We start from the raw sequence: 19,791 nt of genomic DNA, 5'->3' as shown, positions 1-19,791 counted from the left end.
TTTGGGATTTGCCAAGAAAAGCATTCAAATCTCTCAGTGCGAATACTGTAGTTTTTGATATGCAATGTGTGTGGAACAATTCATTTTTCTGACATTTCTTATTTTGGAAAGGCCTTATTCATTTTTAAATAAAAACTATTTTCAGCTTAGATGAACTTTGCGTGCATGTTGTTGTTGGTTTTTTTTTTTTTTCTTCTTTTACACTTTAAAGTTTCTTTTTTTGAAAAATGTATAGATAAACAACATTAATTGGTAATAAATTAATGGCATGTGTTGGAGAAGTTAAATCGAATTGATTAAAAAAAATGCACAAGCCTATTTTTAGAGACCATAATTACATACAGTCTGAAAATGTTAACGGAAATTCAAATCACATTTACAAACTCAATCTCGCCATTCAAACTCATTTATTGCATTTCAGAAAGGTTGTTTTTCATTTACCAAACATATTCTTAATTACCTTGAATTTAAAGACACATGGCAGATGGTATTTAGTGCGCGTTACACAAAAGAAGCCTATATTTTCAGATACAACACCTTTTCATGTGCATCCGCAACATAAACCAAAAGAAAAAGTGATTCGTCCTTTGTTGTTGGCTAGCGTTGAGTAGCGCATGTAAACTAAGACCCGCACAGAGGTAAATCCCTGCTTCTTAAATTTAACATATGTTCTCCTTCCCACACATTGTGATTCTCTGCACCAGCAGTAAACGATACATGTGAGGGAGTTTGAGGCGCTCACCGATGTCGTCTTGTCATCCAGACGACGATACGCTACATTAGCAGACGCAGGCAGGGAAGGGGCCTCATACACGAGTGTGAATATTAGGGGAGATGGAACCAGAGCAAACAGGATTTAGAGCACACCTCTGTATCAACACAGATTTACTCAGCGTCACCCTCCGGGGACACAAGGAGAAATGGAGGGAGAGGCTTCTCTTCGTTTCGAGATGATTCACGTTGGGAGTGGGCTTGCAAAATTGCTTTATGGAAAGTGGAGGAAGCCTCGGCGGGAACATTAGGCAAGAAACAGCAGGAGGGCTACTGTTTCATTAGGGAAAGAGGCTTCGGCTTTATTACCAGGATTTGGAGTTTTATGGTTATCGTTATTTGCCATAGAATTATTATGCTTATATGTCTTCTAGTCAGCTGTTTGGTGGGGAGCAGATAGGTGGTCTCGGTGCAGTCGGCCATGTCTGGAGAAACAGGCCGCAGAGCCGTACCCTTGGCGGCCGTCGCGTTCGCCGTGCACAGATTGGAGATCCTGCTCAGCAGCGTCTTCTGCGTTTCGACCAGGAAGTCCTCCTATGAACAGAGAGTGATAAAGTAGGAGCTTATTCATATTTAATGTGATACGGCCCTGTTTTTTCATCAGTGCTACATCTAACATGACTTTGGCATTAGCTTGTACGGAATTGACATGCGATGAGTGAGAGTAGAAAAACAACAATCGTAACTCTGGTTGGCATGTTCAATCTGGTAGTGATGAGTTACAAAAAAAACGGAAAAGCATCATGGTCGTCTTGTGAGGAACGGCTTCAGTTACTGCTCAGCAAAATTTTAGCTTTAAAAGCCACACAATTCAATAGGAAGTCGAATCTGGAGTTTCAAGTGAGGACAAAAAAGTTTGTCACGAATTGTTGCTTGGCAAAATTTCGAGGGTGAGTCAATCCAATAGGAATTTAAAAGATTTGTGTGAGGTTGAAAAAGTTTGACACATCAATTTTGTTTATGTTCACGAATTTCTGTTAACACATTCTATAGGAATTTTTGCAATCGAGAGTTTCGTGTGAGAACAAAAAAATTAGGCACGCAGATTCCTCTCAGGTTCAAGTTGGTCATTTGTATCCTTGCTTGACGAAATTCTATCATTCCAACAGGAAATTGCACAATCTGGATTTTTGTGCAAGGACAAAAAATATATGCTACACTATGCAAATTTCATGTGATTTGAATTTCCATTAACATTTTCAATAGGACCTTTGAAGAGTTGGGAGTTTCATGTGACGGTGAGAATGTTCACCAACCAGATTTCGCTCATGTTCAAGTTGATCATGCATATCACTGATTGACGAAATCCCATCAATCCAATAGGAAACTGCGCAATCTGGATTTTCACGTAAGGTTAAAAAAAGACCTTGAAGTTGGAAGATTCAAGGGCAGTGTGAGGTTGTAAGTGTGAGTGCAAAAAGTTTTCAAAATGCAGATTTTGAAGTTGGTCATGCAAATTCTTCACACTGACCAACAGAAAGTTGTTTGGTTTGTAAAGGGCTTCTGTGTGAACAGTGCTTCACACGTCTCTATGCAATTTACAGTGGAGCTTTATTATACACAAAATTTTGCTAATGTGACCGCACCTTTCCTCTTGATAAATCATCACCGGCATGATTGGGCCTCACCGGTGTGATTCCTAGCGGCGGCAAGTATGGGTCCTGCCTGGAAGATGCGCCGTCTTGCGGTGCCAACCTTTTCGACCCCAGCAGAGCGCGGTGCTGCGGTGTACCGTGCTGGTTGCCCACCCTCCCTACCGGGCGGGCCGTCTGCATCAGAGCAGTTAATAAAGAGATTGATTATCAGCCTGTCAGGAAGTGACAGTTGGACAGAGCCACTCCCCATGAATGACAGAGGGCATGCACCGTTCACAGCAGCCAAGAGCGGCAGAACCAGCACCGCGCCACCAGCACCTCCGCACCGTGCCAACCTTGCTGCGGGGAGGAAGAGCCCCGCCGCGAGCACAGCCATCGCCTTCTGGAGCAGCAGCTACACGGCTGCTGACTTCACTTCCTGTGCCAGAGTCAGAGTTCAACGCCGCTGCCTGCAGCAGACTGACTGCCGGGTTCCCAACAACATACGTGAACATTTTTTTCATGAGATGCAACATTCACACCAGAGTAAAGAATTCAAGCAAATATCTAGTTTCTGCAATTTGAATACTTTTACGCCAAGGGTGGATTTTTAATAAAAGACGTGGAAGAAACACTTTTGCCTGCATTCTAAATAATTTATCGCTAAATAAATGTATCCATGCCAGTAGGTGTCAGTATAAAGTCCAAGAACATTGTCACATAGCACAATTCACGATTTTAATTGAAATTTTGGATTGTGACACTTTTAATAAGAATTAATCAATGATTTCAAACATATTCTCAATTAATTATTTTTATAGTTCTGTTTGTTCTTCTTTAGCTGATTAATTGTACGCTTCAATGTATGGTGACCTCAACGAGTAAACATAACTGTTGACCCACTCTGTCTGTTGGTCTAGCTTGATTGAGAGACCATATGTTTCAATGCTTAGATTAGCAACAGTGCATTAGAGAGGCAGAAGTGGCTTCCTTCTAATTAATGATTTAGCACCTCACAGGTACACACACACACACACATACACTGTTCTACGCCTCATCCGGCCCTGCTTTGTCAGTCCCCCCGAATGAAGGGCTGTCTGCGCGCTGTGGCAATCTCGCGACTGACTTTGTTTGAAGTCACTCTTGTCTGTCTCTTCGCCGGTGCGCCTGTCTATTGGCCGCGTCCCCCTTTTTTAATGAAACAGAAGCGTTAATAGAATCACTGGGAAAAGCAGGTGATAAAAGTCGATCCGTCGAGCGCGCCTGTATCCTGAGTTGCGAGCGCACTGTTCAAACAGAGCATTGTTCAAAGACAATGCATGCAAAAGGCACACGGCTGCCGAAGGAATAAAAAAAAAGAGAGGGAGAGAAAGGGAAATGGAAAAAAAAGCTGCTCCCTGTCTTCAGCGAGATCAAAACAACTCCAAGGTAAAATATACAATGAAGGGCCCCCTGATCTGACCAGCATCTCAGATGAGAGGAGGATGCAGTCTTCCTGACATGTTACAGAGGGAGAGAGAGAGAGACAGAAAGCAAAATAAAGAGGCCTCACAAAAGTTTGAGATATTCAGGCCTTATGAATGCATTCATGGAACATTGTACATGCATTACAAATGTCAAATTAACGCCCGCTTGAGCCGAAATGATATTCCGAGCATATGAAATGACCCTCAGAGAGATAAAAAACATCCGAAATGGGAGGTAAACGCACTTGACTCGGTTCATTTCAGCCCTAATAAAGACATCACATCCCGGCCTGACAATACGAATGAATTTCGGCCACATTCCAAGGCCCGTTTTTTGAAACATCATCCCGGGATATTTGCAATTCGAGTGCTTTTTTTCAAACGTCGACAGAGCGAGCTGACATTTTATCATTGCGGGAAAAACAGAAGTCTCTTTCACACTTCATTGGCCATCGCAGAGATCAATACGGGCGCCGGTTAGAGGAATATCAGCCAGGGATGGTGCAGAAGTATCTGTAGAAACGGCATCGGGGAGAACGAGAGGAAAAAGAGGAGGAGTTAAGCTGTGTTAGAAGGCGACACAGATGGACAAGAGCCTTTATGGTGGCGGCTCCTGCTGGCATGGTGCCACCAGCCCCAGACTCCCTTTGTTTGCCAGGCTACTAAACTAATAGAGATAAAAGCAGGTTCCCGCTGGCCAGGAATTATAAAGTCATTAACGAATACAAATAAGGCTGAGAATGAAGGGGCAAGGAGAGGAGGCTTTCTCAGACCAGCTGAGTCTGAGAGGAGGGACGAGGTTTGGGGAATCTGGCCGAGGTTGGACGTCTCTTAGTGTGTAAACAACCCCGATTTCCTCTTTTACTATTTGATAGTCTCCAAAAACATGGACTGTCCTGCAGTGTGACATGACACAACAGCATTTTGACTAATCATTGTACATGCATATGTCTTTATAATGAAGCATACGAATTGAGAGATTATAGTGAATGTTTATATTTTCTAACTTTACAGAGCTATTTAAAAAAATCGTAAAAACTAAAATGTGGATTAACTTTTTTGTATTTTATTTTTTTATTAAAATTAATAATAAAAAAAAAATCTCATGGACATGTGGTTACGGTATGCACTTAAGCAAAAGTGTAAAAAAAATATATTTAGCAATTAACTTATTTTCAATTAACTAACTTTTATAAATCATATGAATTAAGATATTATATGGATTTTTTTATATTTTTTGTAATAAACATCTATCTATCTATCTATCTATCTATCTATCTATCTATCTATCTATCTATCTATCTATCTATTAAAAAATACCTAATACAAATATGGTTTGAGGAAATTGGTTTAAAAATCTAATAAAAAAAATGATTATGGATGTGTCAGATTCTCATATACTAATATATACTAATAAAGCAAAACATTAACAAAATAATAATTTAGCAATCATAGCAATTCTTCTTTCATATCAAATAGATTAGTATATATCAGTCCATGAAGAATTTTGTTTCATTGTCTGGTCAAACAAGCATTCATTTCTATATTTTTCCCCTCAAATCTTTTAATTTCCTCTCTCCTTTTATCTGCACAATACATCCTCAGCATGTCTTCTCTTCCCTCGTGTAATCTCAATATTATTTAAGGTAGCCATTGCACAATGGCTGTGAAAATGGGAGTCATTTAAGCCCTTCTCCCCAAGCAGTGGTCTTGGCAACTAAACTAGCTCATTTGTTCACTCTGCATTCCCTTGGACAGCCTTATAAATGGAAGCACTATCCAATTATTACAGGGGATAAAACTAGAGCTCCAGAAAACCAAAGCAGAATCTATTACCGGTGTATGTGTGTGTGCGTGTATGTGTGTGAAAGAGAAAGGCTTTGCCCATATGCCTCACAAACTACTTCACACAGGGCAGGTGACACATCACCGAGACCTAAACACGTGAATATTCTTCAACCTTGACGGCAACATGTTCACTTATGTTGTATTGCAATAAATCATTATCATGCTTAATCTTAAGTTTACCTTAAATGTTGTTCTTTTTTTTATCCCAAAAAAATTTTATTCTAAAGAGAAACCATGAAACAGCATGAAAATTGATGCACAGCTGGCTTGATATGATATTTGACATCTTTCAAGATATATACAGTATGCCGTCACAAGTTACCTTAGTGCGATTGTTTGCATGCATGTGAAGAGACTTCTGGGATTGGATATGGAATCATTGCATTTTTGTATGAAGCTGCAGCTTTAAGTTGATATTCAATGATGAAAAGGAGTTACTTTAGAAACTCTCTGATAATTGGCTTCTTAAAAGCATCTCATTTTTAACAATGTCACTGTGGCTGGTGGATGACAATTAATCTGTTTTCCAGTGTTTTCTTGGCATCTGTGCCAATTACTTTATATGCTAATATATGTAAATTACTCAGCATTTGAGGTGCCAGTAAAAACTATGCTTGTATTGTATATTATTTTTTAATTCATGCAATACAATTGAAGTCTATTTTCAAAAACACTATTTTAAATCTTAAATAAATAATTAGCTTTTTAAATATATTTTAGCATGGAAAGTAACAATTAAATGCATTAGTAATACTAATATAGCAGCTAAGCTCTTAAATATAGTTTAATAATTTTCAAATCATTTCAGACAACGCAGTCAGCTAATGCTCTGCAACAGAAAGAATCTTTGAAACAATCGGACTTGTTTGCATCATTTCTTTGTTTACCACTGTGACAATGAAAATTAGTCACTCCACGTATGAACGCAGTGCCAAACACATTTATTTCTCACTCGAACAGTCAAACTTCATTTTAACACTCACCATACATCCTATTTAAGTGCATCCTGGATTTTGTATTTGTCATTGTGTCGGCACATTCATATTTTTTTCTTTTTCTTTTTTCTGCCCCCCACCCCTTCTCTGTTAGTGGGAAAGAGGATAATGACTTCACCGCTAAGTAAATGTTAATGAATGCACTTCGCCATCTGACTAGGTCTTTTCTCTTAACATAAATAGCTATAATTACCAACATATTCTCTCTAGCTCACACTATCTCTCTCTTTCTTCCTCTCTCTCTCTCTCTCTCTCTCTCTCTCTCTCTCTCTCACACACACACACACACACACACACACACTATGACCTGCATCAGAAGTGTGCTCCTTCTATTGTCCTGTGTTAAGTTCATCTGCTTCTCATCTCTGAAGGTAGATGTCACTGTTGCACACTAAATGGATCTGTAAACTTTAGCCTGAGAGATGACGGATGTTTAATGTTGGTTATATTATTAGTATGAGATATTTAAAATAAATAAAATAAACAATTATCATCTTAGAAATATATTGGAAAGATGGACTTGACCACATGTTTACTAATGTAAGCAATATTTTAAACTACATGAAATACAAGTCATTTTATACATTTAAAATTCATAAAAATAGACACCAGACAAAATATTTTAGCTGCATTAATGAGCTATTTTATCTAAACTTGTCCTTGCAAATTAAAGTTTAAAATTCATAATTATTTAAATCTGTGTTCTATTTGCTAGTTAATTATCAGCAAAGCATCACTAATTAAAACAACGTTTTTAAAATAAATATTATATATATATATATATATATATATATATATATATATATATATATATATACAGCTGCAATAAAAGCCCATGCTATAATTTTGCTTATTAATTTATTCCACTAGTTTATAAATAATAATTCTCTCAATCATAAAAATTATTTTCTAATAAACCAACACATGCATTCATAAATCCTGATGTGCCGCCCAGAACCTAGTTATGCAACACTTAAAAAACCAAAATCATAAATATTTTGAGCCATAAGTTCATTCTGTGCAAGACTGATAGATTGAAATAATCAAGTTCTTGTTTTACATTTTTGTGAAACTGCAAAAAAATAATTATTCGATTTAGCTTAACAGCACATTTTCATAATTACCACGTATTACTCACGAGGAGTACAATGAATGCAAGATCTGATAATTATAATAAGCACACTCATATTGGAAGTGCATCAGGCGAATGTGACACTGTGTCAAAATAAAGTTACAGCACTAAAGATGAGTGACTTCTGAACATCATCATAAACATATTCAAACACACACACACACACACACATCATATGAATATATATCTCCTGTGTCAGTGCCGTGGAGGACGGCAGCCAGCTCCGCGATCCGCAGCTCTCTCGGCAGATTCAAAAATGTATCTTTCAGGCGTCTATTATCAATTTGACTTTATCTTCTCTTTACCAGAGGTGTGAAATCTCAGCCTCATACGTGTAATTAAGGTGGGCTGCGGTGCTTAAGAGAGGCTTGATTTGAAGCGATTACCAGAGGCGAGAGCTCAAAAGTACACCGCTGTGACCTCAGGGGCAGTCTGGAGTGCTGCTGGCTGAAGCCACGGCTAATTTAATAGATCTCCTCAGCTCTACATTTAAATATCATCACAGTGGCAATGAGCCCCCGATAGGCTTTGTTCTCGCGTGTGGCCGAGGAGAGATTATTTGCCATGCAGATTTGACCTGATGGCTTCCCTCCCCACTAAACTCTTCTGTTTGTTCAGCCTAAGAGCGCACGAGACATCGATCCGCCCGTTTGAAAAGATGCAGTTGGGTGATAGTGGCTTTGAACTGTTGTTGCTACACATGCCAATATGAATGTCACAGCGATGGTCTCTAAAAACATGGGTCGTCCTGCAGCTTGACACAATGCAACTAGTTCAAACTGCATTTTCTCTAACTATTGTATGGATTTACTTATTTATCATAAATGATATAAAGTGAGATTACATAGGATATTTTGATTTAAGAAAATATATTTAATAAAAAATATTATATTTAGTCAAATATTATGTATATATATATATATTAAAGATTGGATAGTTGGATAATTGGAAAAATGGATAATTATAAAAATGTATAATGAATGATATGACGTGAATGAAATGTCTCTTCAGAAATAGACATTCAGTCATGTATCATATTTAACACACACACACACACACACACACACACACACACACACACACACACACACACACACACACACACACATATATATATATATACAAATTTAATTTATCTGTAAAATTTAGGAACTTTTAAATACACACACACACACACACACAAAATTGCTTTCCCCTTGACTAAAATTTTATTTTTATTCAGCCTAAGAGCGACATTGATTCACCCGTTTGTAAAGATGCAGTTGGGTGATAGTAGTTTTGAACTCTTGCTGCTACAAGTACAAAATAACATTGTCACTCTAAAAGGAGGATAGCGTATAGCGAACTTTCCCAAAAAAGAAAAGAGCCGAACCCCAAAATAAAAAGGCTCAAGATGCGTGCTACTGCATTTAAATTTAAAAACAGAAATTAAACAGTGCCTCTAATTCAAAGTGCATTTCCCTCTGCTCAACTATGACAATAACATCCAATCATTCAAAGGGAGAAGCACTGAAATTCTATATTAGAAGAAAGAGAGAGAAATTTAATAAAAGGACCAAGACATAGAAAAGAGGGAAGGAGAGAGGAAAACAGACACTGTGTAGCCCGTGTAGCACTGGGCATCATCTCCGCCGGTCTTGTCTGTGCTGATTTTAATGAGTCATTTCGATGCACGCTATGAAGATTAGGTGCCGGTGACGGCACTGCGCCATCTGTAAGGTAGCCGAGCATTCACAGTAATCTATCTCACGCTCTCTGTTGTGGATGGAGAGACGACGGGACAAGGTCACCACAGGTGGAACCGTTAACACAGTGTCAGAACACAGACCTGAAACCTTTTCTGGGAAGCCCTTCTCAAAACCTCCAGGAGATTTGTTTTTATTTTCCGCTTGCTGACTGTGCTTGAGATCAAATACAAAAGTGTTTTTCTTTCTTTTACAATCACTGTGCATCAGTTTAGGGTCTGGGTGACCGGCTAAGATAAAATGTTATGAAAAGTTACAGCTTGAGTTCCTTTCAAAGCGCTAAACTAAGTCTCAATGTATATATGGAGTGTTTTTCAGTCGCTAAGTGGTGTCAAGGATCTTTGAGCAAGCTGTAAATCAGAGGTGCACCTTGGCTATTTACAGCAAATTATACAGCATGAATGATTCAGTGATTAGAAACATTCTGGCATTAATTACTTTCACAAGGTCTGCAGGACTTAAACACTGCTAGCTCTTCACACTGTACAAATGTCCAAAATCTTAAGAGCGAAGGAGTGAATCACAGGAACAAATTCCTTATTAGAAAGTGTTCAAGTTTTTGCTAGTAAGATGGTGGCTAAGTTTGCTTTTAGACCAGCTGTTTCTTAATGTGGATGTGTCAAAGAAAAAGTGACTGAAAATATGCTGATCTGGTGCTCAAGAATTGTGTACTTTGTATCGCGATTAAAAATTACTGTGCTACTTAATTTTTGTAATTAGTTTATTTTATATATTTATTCATTGTGTGTGTGGAAACAGATTTTTATTTTTGCTGAATATAAAGCGCAAAAGAACATAATTTCTTTCTTTCTATTTTACATTTTAAAAGTCTTTACTGCCCAATAACCAATTTAATGTATTCTTTTCGAATAAAAGTATTCATTTTAATGTACAATATTCTATAATGTTGGTACTATAAAAAATAATAATATAGGAGCATAATTATGGATTGTTAATTGTAAGTATAGTAAATATTCAATAAACAAATATAAATAAATATATAAAGCAAAACTTTAAGTTATAACTTAAATTTACAAGTAAGATTAAATGAGGTGAATTAAGGAGAAATACTTTTTGAATTGACTTAACATGGCCAAATACACAGTGAACACTTCTAAGGGCACTACAGTGCAATTGACATGTAGTCACTGAGTACTAACAGCTACACTGAAGTACCACCAAACACACCACAAATATGCTTCTCTGTGTCTTTTTCCCCCATCAACCAATGTTTAAATGACAGTTAACTGTGCACTTAGTGAATGGGAAATGTATGCTAGCACTGGACAACAGGAAAATAGAAAACAGCATGTGTGGATTTCTTACTGGAGGTCAGTCAGTCAGAAGCAGGACTTCCAGGTATAAATATAATTCACCTTCCCGTTCCACTGCAGCCACTGAACTGCTATTCACTGAAGTCAGAACAGAGACCATCTTTCAAAAGTCCCTTCAAAAATTCTTATACAGGAGGAAAATGGATTTCTTTTTTCCTCCAAGACCGAAGCTTTAAAAATAAAACCAGAAGCACTTGCTGACAGGAAAGAGTCTTGCAAATAGACTTCCGGTAAAATAAAAAAAGTAAAACATATTCAAACAACTGATAACATATAAAGAGAAAATAAATAACCTGATGTTGTTGGGGCATGTGCAAGGAGTGTTTGGAGGGCATTATTCTCTGTAGGACATGGCAGCGGTACTCTGTTTCAGGCCCAAAGCTGTGTTGATGGAGTGGCTGTGAGTTAATTACTGATTACCTCTGGGGCCGTTCACCTGTGAGCCCATCATTACCTCACACTCACGCCAAGCAGGTGCCATCCCTGGTTGTCCGCCACGCTTGTCTACTGTGGCATGATTCCCTGGCCTGGGCCTAAACCCCTTTCACAGGAACTGCAGGGGCACATGGCACAGCTCAAACCTCAACATCTAGCACTATCCAGGCTAGAGGTCAACTTCTCCTTTCTCCCCCCTTCTCTGTTGGATCTGGAGCTCTCTCTTTGGCCTGGCCGGAGGACACAAGGAAACAGCTGGCCTACGCCTGCCCGCTTGGACATGGCAGTTCTAGAGCATCGATAGTGGTGCCCACCACACCAGCTGATCCTCTCCCAGGGTCCCTGTCACGATGATGTCTTCATCGCTAACCGGAGCAGACGCCCGCTCCTGGCAGCAACTGGAGGTGACAACAAATCCAATTATCTCCCCTCCATGGAGCCCAGGCAGCCCATGCCGGTGTGACAGAGACGGGACAGGACAGGGACAGGCAATGCCCTGCCCACTCCATCCCACCCCTCCCCCTGAAGATAGTGGGCAAACATATTGACTACTGCCCCATCACTCCAGTCACAGGGACAAGAGGACAAACAGAGGGCCCCTGTGGTCTGCACAAGAAAAACACAAAGATACAGAAAAAATGGATCAAGACAGACAGACAAACAGAAATGGTATTCAAATACACAGACACATGCATATTGATACAGACAGACAGACAGACAGACAGAACGATACCTACAGTAGATTGAACTACAGAATGCTTGAATGAATGAATAGAATGGAATGACAGATAGAGATGGTCGGATGGATAGATAGATCAGTTGTAATCCTGCCATCAGTCATGGTTGTCCGTCATTGACACAAATGTCCTACCATATGGATATATAAGTCTGAACTGACTAATGTAAGCTGTGCACAAATCTGATTTGCGATAAATGTTTTTAGGTGACACATCCTGAGTCAACCTGTATAAACCAATTAAATATCCATATTTAAAATGAGCTTACACTGGAAGCATTAGAGGTGGGTTAAATGGATATTAATGAAATATGTATTGATTGTTTATCAGTGTTTATAGGTCATCTTCAACTTTGATGAAAAGCCAGAGAAAGAGAGCAAGATGAAGTGAGAAAGAGGGCACTAGAAGACTAGTGTGCAAAGCTAGGGCTGCATTAATAGGATACTTTTCTTTATATTGTAATCATCATTATTAGTTTTGATTAACAGATTTTACATTAAAATATTTTTGTCAGGCTGTGTATTGGTGGGCATTGTTCATGATTCTGCCTCACTATACGAGTTGGCATGAGCGACATTTAATTCAAGGGGCAGGGAAAACAAATTGTGAAAAAATTCACATAAATGTATTTCTCAAAAGAGTCTTTATAGATATAGGTATAGTTAACAAGACAATGTCCTACCTTATTGCACCACATCAAAGGCGTCAATACAGCAAAGGCGAGAATAACTTGATTAAGAATTTTCCAACATTTAATAAACTGTGGACTAATTTTTACTCTTGCTGCTAATTTCAATGGCGACACTTTCCGTTTTAAGTGTCTGTTCATGGCCTTACCATTTCAACCAGAAATGTGCATAATGCTTTCTGATGTTCATACAATGTTTTCTGTTTTTTTTCCAGTTGCCAAATCCAGTCACTTGAAATGTGTCCATTTTGGACTCTTGGCCACCAAATGCAAGACATGAAGAACGATCAGTTGTGGGACTATATTCAAGCCAGTCATAAATTGCTGGAAATAAAATCACCGGTTTATATGACACAATCGCAATAAAGTTTACACATGTTTTTGGTCCATGAACTGGATCTCACTCTGAACGCGTGCTGTCTGTGAAGGTTTGGCCAGGCCCGGTTTTAGAATTAAATCACCAAGGGTGCTCTAGCCTTAATGCACATCTGTCATACAGACACACACACACACACACACACACACACACACAGATAGATAGATAGATAGATAGATAGATAGATAGATAGATAGATAGATAGATAGATAGATAGATAGATAGATAGATAGATAGATAGATAGATAGATAGATAGATAGATAGATAGATAGATAGATAGATAGATAGATAGATAGATAGATAAAATCAATAGTTTGTAACTGGCTACACTGACAAGTCATTGAATCAGTTAATCAACTGATTTGTTCAGCAACATCTATTCAATCAGAAACGAAATGTGTTACTTGCAGTTGTGAGGCTATTCCAGGTTTAGTGAGTTCATTCAAATGATTCATTCAGAAACACTGACTCATTCAGGAACTAAAGAGCACTAAAATGTCTTGCCTGTAGAGATGCTTCTGTGAGTCACAGAACTGTTCGTTCAAATGATTTGTTTAAAAACACTGATTCATTAAATGCCACTGCTGTGTGTTGCTCTGAGACACTGTTGTTTCGTTTAAAATAATTCTAATTTACAGAGCAAAAATGGACAGAGCAACTATCAATAATTAATCTATAGTAACGTACTCAATATTATGTTATATAATGTACTGAATGGTTATATAAAAAATATATTAGTAATATTAACTAGAAGACGTGACTTTACAAAGTTGATCACTTTATAAAGTACAGACACTTCATATTGGCCCTCACAGCAGCATGAAAATCAAAATGGTTAAACATGTAAACCATTAATGTTGCTCATTAGAACTGGTTGTCACAAGTCTAATGATAATTTAAGTTCTTCATTCATGTGCACATGTGATTGGTAACAATTCTCACACGTTCAAGCAAAAAATAAATAAATAAATACAATAAATACATAGAAAATAGAGAGCTAAGTGCTGCACACTTTCGCTGCTTCCAAAGATGACCTAATAGACTGTCCATATTCATATGCAGACCATGCCACTGCAGTCCTGTTAATTTGAAAGGGAAAGGAATATTCTTCTGGCTGAAGCCCTCTGATAAAGGCAGTGACTCACGGGTTTGATGATATTCAGATGAGCCTTCACTGGGTGACTGGTGACTCAGGGCACTTGAGCATGGAGTTGGAGGACATGCCCAGAGGGAGATTCTAAAATTCTGATGGACCAACTCATCCAATGGGCCATTTCTAGTGGAGTAGAGGGAAAAGATAGCATCCAGTCCCATCAAAATATGAGCCAACATGTTTCAGGCAAAGGCTTCTGAGACAGCTCAACAAAGAACCACTGAAGCAAAGGTTTCTCACACTTTACTGGACATTTACTGCACCTGTCTATATAGACACATACATTGGTGACCATATGCATTAGTGAGGAAATTTAAAGGATAGTTCTCCCTAAAATAAACATTCTGTTATTATTTACTGACCCTTGTGTCAATTTCCCCACTTTCAGAAATGATGTTATCTCACAAGGGGAAAAATTCATATGCGTTTGAATTTTTTTGTTCTTGCTTGGACAACATTTTCACTGGCCACACCACAAATTAATGATATTATATATATATATATATATATATATATATATATGTTTTTTTTCTAGAAATACCTTTATTTATTTGTACACTACCATAAGACAAGACATTAATATTTTATTTAGCAAGGGAAGCCTTACATTGACAGTGAAGACAATTCTTATGTTCCAAAATATATTTATTTCAAATAAATACTATTTATCAAAGAATCCTAAAAAGAAATGTCAAAAATTAGCTGTTAAATATATGAAAAACAAATGCCACAAATGCTGGCGCCACAACTTCTCAAAAGCCTTTACATCAGTTTGTTTTTCATATGCTCTTCCACAATCCTCAACCCTCATCCCCCTTTTCACCCTCAAATAGAAAAAAGGATGAAAAAACAACAACAACAACCTCTACTTCCTGTGAAACTGTTGGTCGCACCTCTGACTGCACTGATGGGGGAGAGTAAAGCCATTAAAATGACACAGAGACAGATCGTGTGTGACACTTCAAAGGGTCTGGAAAAAGCTGGAAAACTGAGCAGTGCAAGCTCCTCATCCACCCTCCGGCGGGAAAGAGAGGAGAAAAAAACACAAAGCCGACAAGCACGCGCCGCATGGTCAACACAAGCACCCAGAGACTCCCGCGCTCTCCTCTCGGCCTCCCCCCAGACCCAAACACAGACTCATCCCCCGCGACTACACGTCCAATGATTACACTATTCCCGCTCTCGCGCTCAGAGGGGCTAATTAATGCTTTAATATGCAAATGAGTGCCAGAGTAAATTACACAGCTGGCAAATATGCCTGTTTTGCCCCCAAAACTACATCAGGAAATGAGCGAGACTGCGTGTGGATTGTGAATGCAAAGAGACAGAAGGTTTATTTCGAAACTGCAAAGACAATTTCACCTCAAAGTTTTAATGGCGCAAGGGTAAAAGTTTAGGAATAGTCTATCTGCAAGATCTGAACAGGTTTATACAGCGGACAGGATTTTGAATTTAGACAGCACAAAGTTGCTTTGAATGGAACATCAATTAGAGGCCAAATTTAATTTAACACAATGTAAAAAGGCTGCGAGGGAAGCAGATATATTCTGTTTAGTATGTTGTACAGCTGACAAACTATAAAAATATCTCTCTCTCTCTCTCTCTCTCTCTCTCTCTCTCTCTCTATATATATATATATATATATATATGTTGTCAATATTAGATGTGACCTACAGTAGGACCTTTTTTTTAATTTTATTTTTTTTATACAAAATAGTGCAACATATTGCACTTCACAACCTCATGTTTGTTCACATGTTGTTAAATACAGTGTCTAGTAAGTATACAGTCTAGTGTCTAAGCAGACTGGCTTCTACAACAAGATATTGGTGACAAGTGCTATTTTTTTTCTATGACAGTGAGAGCAGATGCAAAGAAACAGAGAGATGTGAGAGTGTGATTTGGTTTAGCTTTGATAAACATATGACACTTGTCTGCTTTGCTATACACGGCTGTCGTTTTCATGCCCTACAACTATGTGAAGTTGATGGGAGAAGATTCTGTGAAAGTATCACTAAAATATGGAACTTGTTACTCACGAATTCCACTTCTCTAATTAAAGTATACGGCCATATGGAACTTTAAAGATATGTTTTGCACTCACTGTAAAGATAAAAGCAGAAGAAAAAATATGAAGCTGTGGTGCACAGGTAGCACTTGCAATGTATAGGAACGTTTGAGTTTTATATACATTCAAAATAATAGCATAAAAAGCACATAAATACAAATAAAAGTGAAATTAGACATAGGAGCAGAAGAAAACATTAAAGAGACAAGCTCCTAGAGGCACAAATTTAGATACATTTATCTATATTAGATAAACTACTATTTAACATAAAATTAAGAATCTGTCTGCCCCCCCCCCACACACAATTTTGTCCCAATTGTATTCAACAATTGAAATCACAGAACATCATAATTTTGACAAACTGTGAAACTGCTATTCAATTAATTGCAGTAACTATTTTAATTATTAATGTTTTTGTTATTATTAATCTTAATTGCCAAGAAATGCATGTTACAGATCTTAAATACTGTATGTACAAACCTATTATGACATGATGCCCCCCCCCCCATTAAAAGCATAGCATTATTGAACGAATACATGCTTTTATATAAATTGTAAGAAATTAGAAAAAAAACACAAAGCATTTTTTAAACCAACCAGCATTTATAAAATAAATGTAGATTTGATTTTGAATTGGAAATTCTTACTGACTTAAAACTTTTGATTGGTAGTGTATATGGATTATTTTATTTTTTACAAAAAGATTCACTTTTTTTTTTATTATTATTATTTTTTAAATACACCTTTGCTGAAAACCAATGGCACATAAACTAGCATTTTTGTATTATTATTTTTAATAAATTTGAATTGAAAACAGCAATGACCATGTAAATATTTGCAAAAGTATCAGTAATTTCAAAAACTGAGCTCTCTTTAAGAGTGCACTTGTGTATGTGTGTGTGTGTGTGTGTGTGTGTGTGTGTGTGTGTGTGTTTGTGTGTGTGTGTGTGTGTGTGTGTGTGTGTGTGTGTGTAAAGCTCATCATAAGCAGCTCATCAAAGGTCCCATGAGCAGGACCTGCTCTCTGTCTGCTCACTCACTCAACTCCAGCCATCATAGAGTCAGACACCATGACCGACCACAAACACTAACCAACTCTTAGTTCCACTTGGAGTCTTTCCCACAAGACCACCTGCCCCACTGCAGCCCTACCTGCATCTCTAATGATCCTTAATGAGAGACATCACAGCAACCTGACTGTGCCATGCACAACAACAGTGACATAGAGCAAACAGCAAAGGAAAGAATATGATGTCATTGTTGTACATCATTGTCTTGAATGTATATAGCTCACCCAAAAAAAAGACAAGTCAAATTTTTAGGTGAAAGAGACAAAAATGAGGCAACTGTTGGCATTCACTAAAAATATACAGCTCAGGTCTTGGAAGAATCTGATGTGAATTGTTGAATGTTTAAAGTTTGACCTTAATTAAGAGCACATGCACCTTGCTAAAGAAATGGATAACATGGTCCCAAATTTCAGAACTTCCTAAGACTCCCACAATGAATATTTTAGATCAGTAAATAATTAATAATTAACACCAAACAGGCCAGTGATCAAATAGATTTGGGCTTCAACAGACACGGCAAATCAGATGCTGTAAACAAAGACCCAAGGACCTACATTCCCTCCCAACCACCTTCCTCTCGTTTAAATATGCGCATGTAAAATCGCGCCACGCACACATCCGCATACGCTTTTCTTTTGAAGAATGAAATTTTCGCTTTTCTCAGTCCCAGGGAATTTTACGAAACTGAATCAGAACACTTGATCTGACCACCCGCTGATTTCTGATGGAAAGATTTGCTTTTTAATACAATCGTCAGTCGTTCTGCCACGTTGTGCCTGGCCCAGACAAATCCCAGCAGTGTGTCTTCTTGTACTGCCACAGTGAAATGTCTCATTCTCCATCGGTTAAATACCACCCTGCTGTAATCTATCACAGTGGAAATGTTAATAACATCGTCCTCTGTTTCAGCTGAGCTTAAATATGACACATTTAAGACAGATGGTGTGTTTTCAGGCCGTTTATCGATGAAAATATATTTCGAGGTGCAGCTGATTGACGGGGTAAAAACATCAGAATCCAAGCAAATGACTGATATAAAAAAAAATAAAACAATCCGTTTCTAGCGTTAGAATCTTTTTTAAAGAGAGCATTCTGTCCTTTAACAAATTTCATTAATGCTTTAATATGCAGATAAGATAGAGGAGATAAAATCCTGACAAACAGATGGCAAGTGAACTTTCTCTGTTCTGGCATGTTCTTAAGTTGCAGTATCTTTTTTTTCTTTTCAAGGTTTTTGCAGCAAAGTGTGTAGGAGAACAGCAACATCTTGTATCTTTGACAGGAACTTCTGTCTTTGAGTCAAACTTGGTTAATATTGGAACATTCAGCGATAATGAGTTTACCTGAACAACTTTATTAATTGTGATAGCAAAATCCATCACCAGACCCCAGATTTTGTGTGTAAAGAAAGTAAATTCAATTTGACTATTATTTTTGGATCATCAATAAAATCAATAGAAAAGAAGACAAAAATATGTGGTAACACTATTCCCGTACACCTCTAAACAATACTATTTCTCACAATGTTTCCATACTTTTTGACCACTGAACCAAATGACTTTAATTTTCACTTGCTAGGTAGAAATCTATACATTTATAAATATAGATTTATTAAACATCCATAGTAATTAGTGCAAAAATGTCTCTAATAAGACCCTCAACAGACAGAAAACTGAATATGCACAACATTTCTCCATGATTTTTAAGATTCAATTCTTTTTCTGTGATATTCCAGGCCTGAAAAAAACTAATTAACATGCAATTACTGTTCTATACACTTAGATAATCAGGACGAGGTAAAGCTGATAACTGACCTTTTCCTCTTTCAGATGTTGGTCTAGATCCAGTCTGATGAGTGAACGGTTGATCTTTAGGGCCAACGACAGAGCCATGAGGCCCCCAACAAGCACCTGGTTCTGCCGTACATCCAAACGCTGGATATGTGGACTCTCTGCAAGGATCTCTGCCAAAGTCACAGCACCTGGCACGGTGAGAAGAAAACACAGGTTTAGTTATAAGATAAAACAAAAATGCATCCCAGTAAAAAAGGAAATTTAGAAGGAGAGGATGTGCCAAAGAAGCAGAAAAGCAATATTACGAACCCTACCCTCGCATGATATTCCTGTGGAAGCTAGGCCAAGTTGCAATAAAGAGCGATTGATCATGAGGGACTCCTTTAACGTGTGAATGCCTCTGTTCTCGAGGTTGTTTTTCCCAAGGTTCAACGTTTCGAGCGTTTTAAAGCGGGGCTGGGGGGGGGGGAGACGAAAAACAGGATGTTTAAGAAAACGTGCACTGATGAGCTTGTTTTTAAATCACTTTTTGTAATTCAAAATTGTCCTTTTTCTGTGTATTTCAATCCAATTATGGATGGTGAATTTGTGTCACTTTGAGAGCT

General features: G+C 37.9%; 1 protein-coding gene across 1 annotated transcript in view; it reads right to left on the bottom strand.

Moving 5' to 3' along the window:
- The window catches only part of si:dkey-288a3.2 (protein phosphatase 1 regulatory subunit 37), a 32,177-nt gene that overhangs the window by 308 nt on the left and 12,078 nt on the right, over window positions 1-19,791 (bottom strand). The window contains exons 5-7 of the mRNA XM_059521158.1: window positions 19,501-19,642; window positions 19,208-19,374; window positions 1,224-1,305 (exon numbers count right to left, since the gene is read on the bottom strand). Of these exons, the coding sequence (XP_059377141.1) occupies window positions 1,224-1,305; window positions 19,208-19,374; window positions 19,501-19,642 (391 nt within the window). The remainder of the gene's footprint in view (window positions 1-1,223; window positions 1,306-19,207; window positions 19,375-19,500; window positions 19,643-19,791) is intronic.

Source organism: Carassius carassius, chromosome 32 (assembly GCF_963082965.1).
Source record: "Carassius carassius chromosome 32, fCarCar2.1, whole genome shotgun sequence".
Lineage (NCBI taxonomy): Eukaryota > Metazoa > Chordata > Actinopteri > Cypriniformes > Cyprinidae > Carassius > Carassius carassius.
This window is presented reverse-complemented; position numbering and strand designations above follow the sequence as displayed.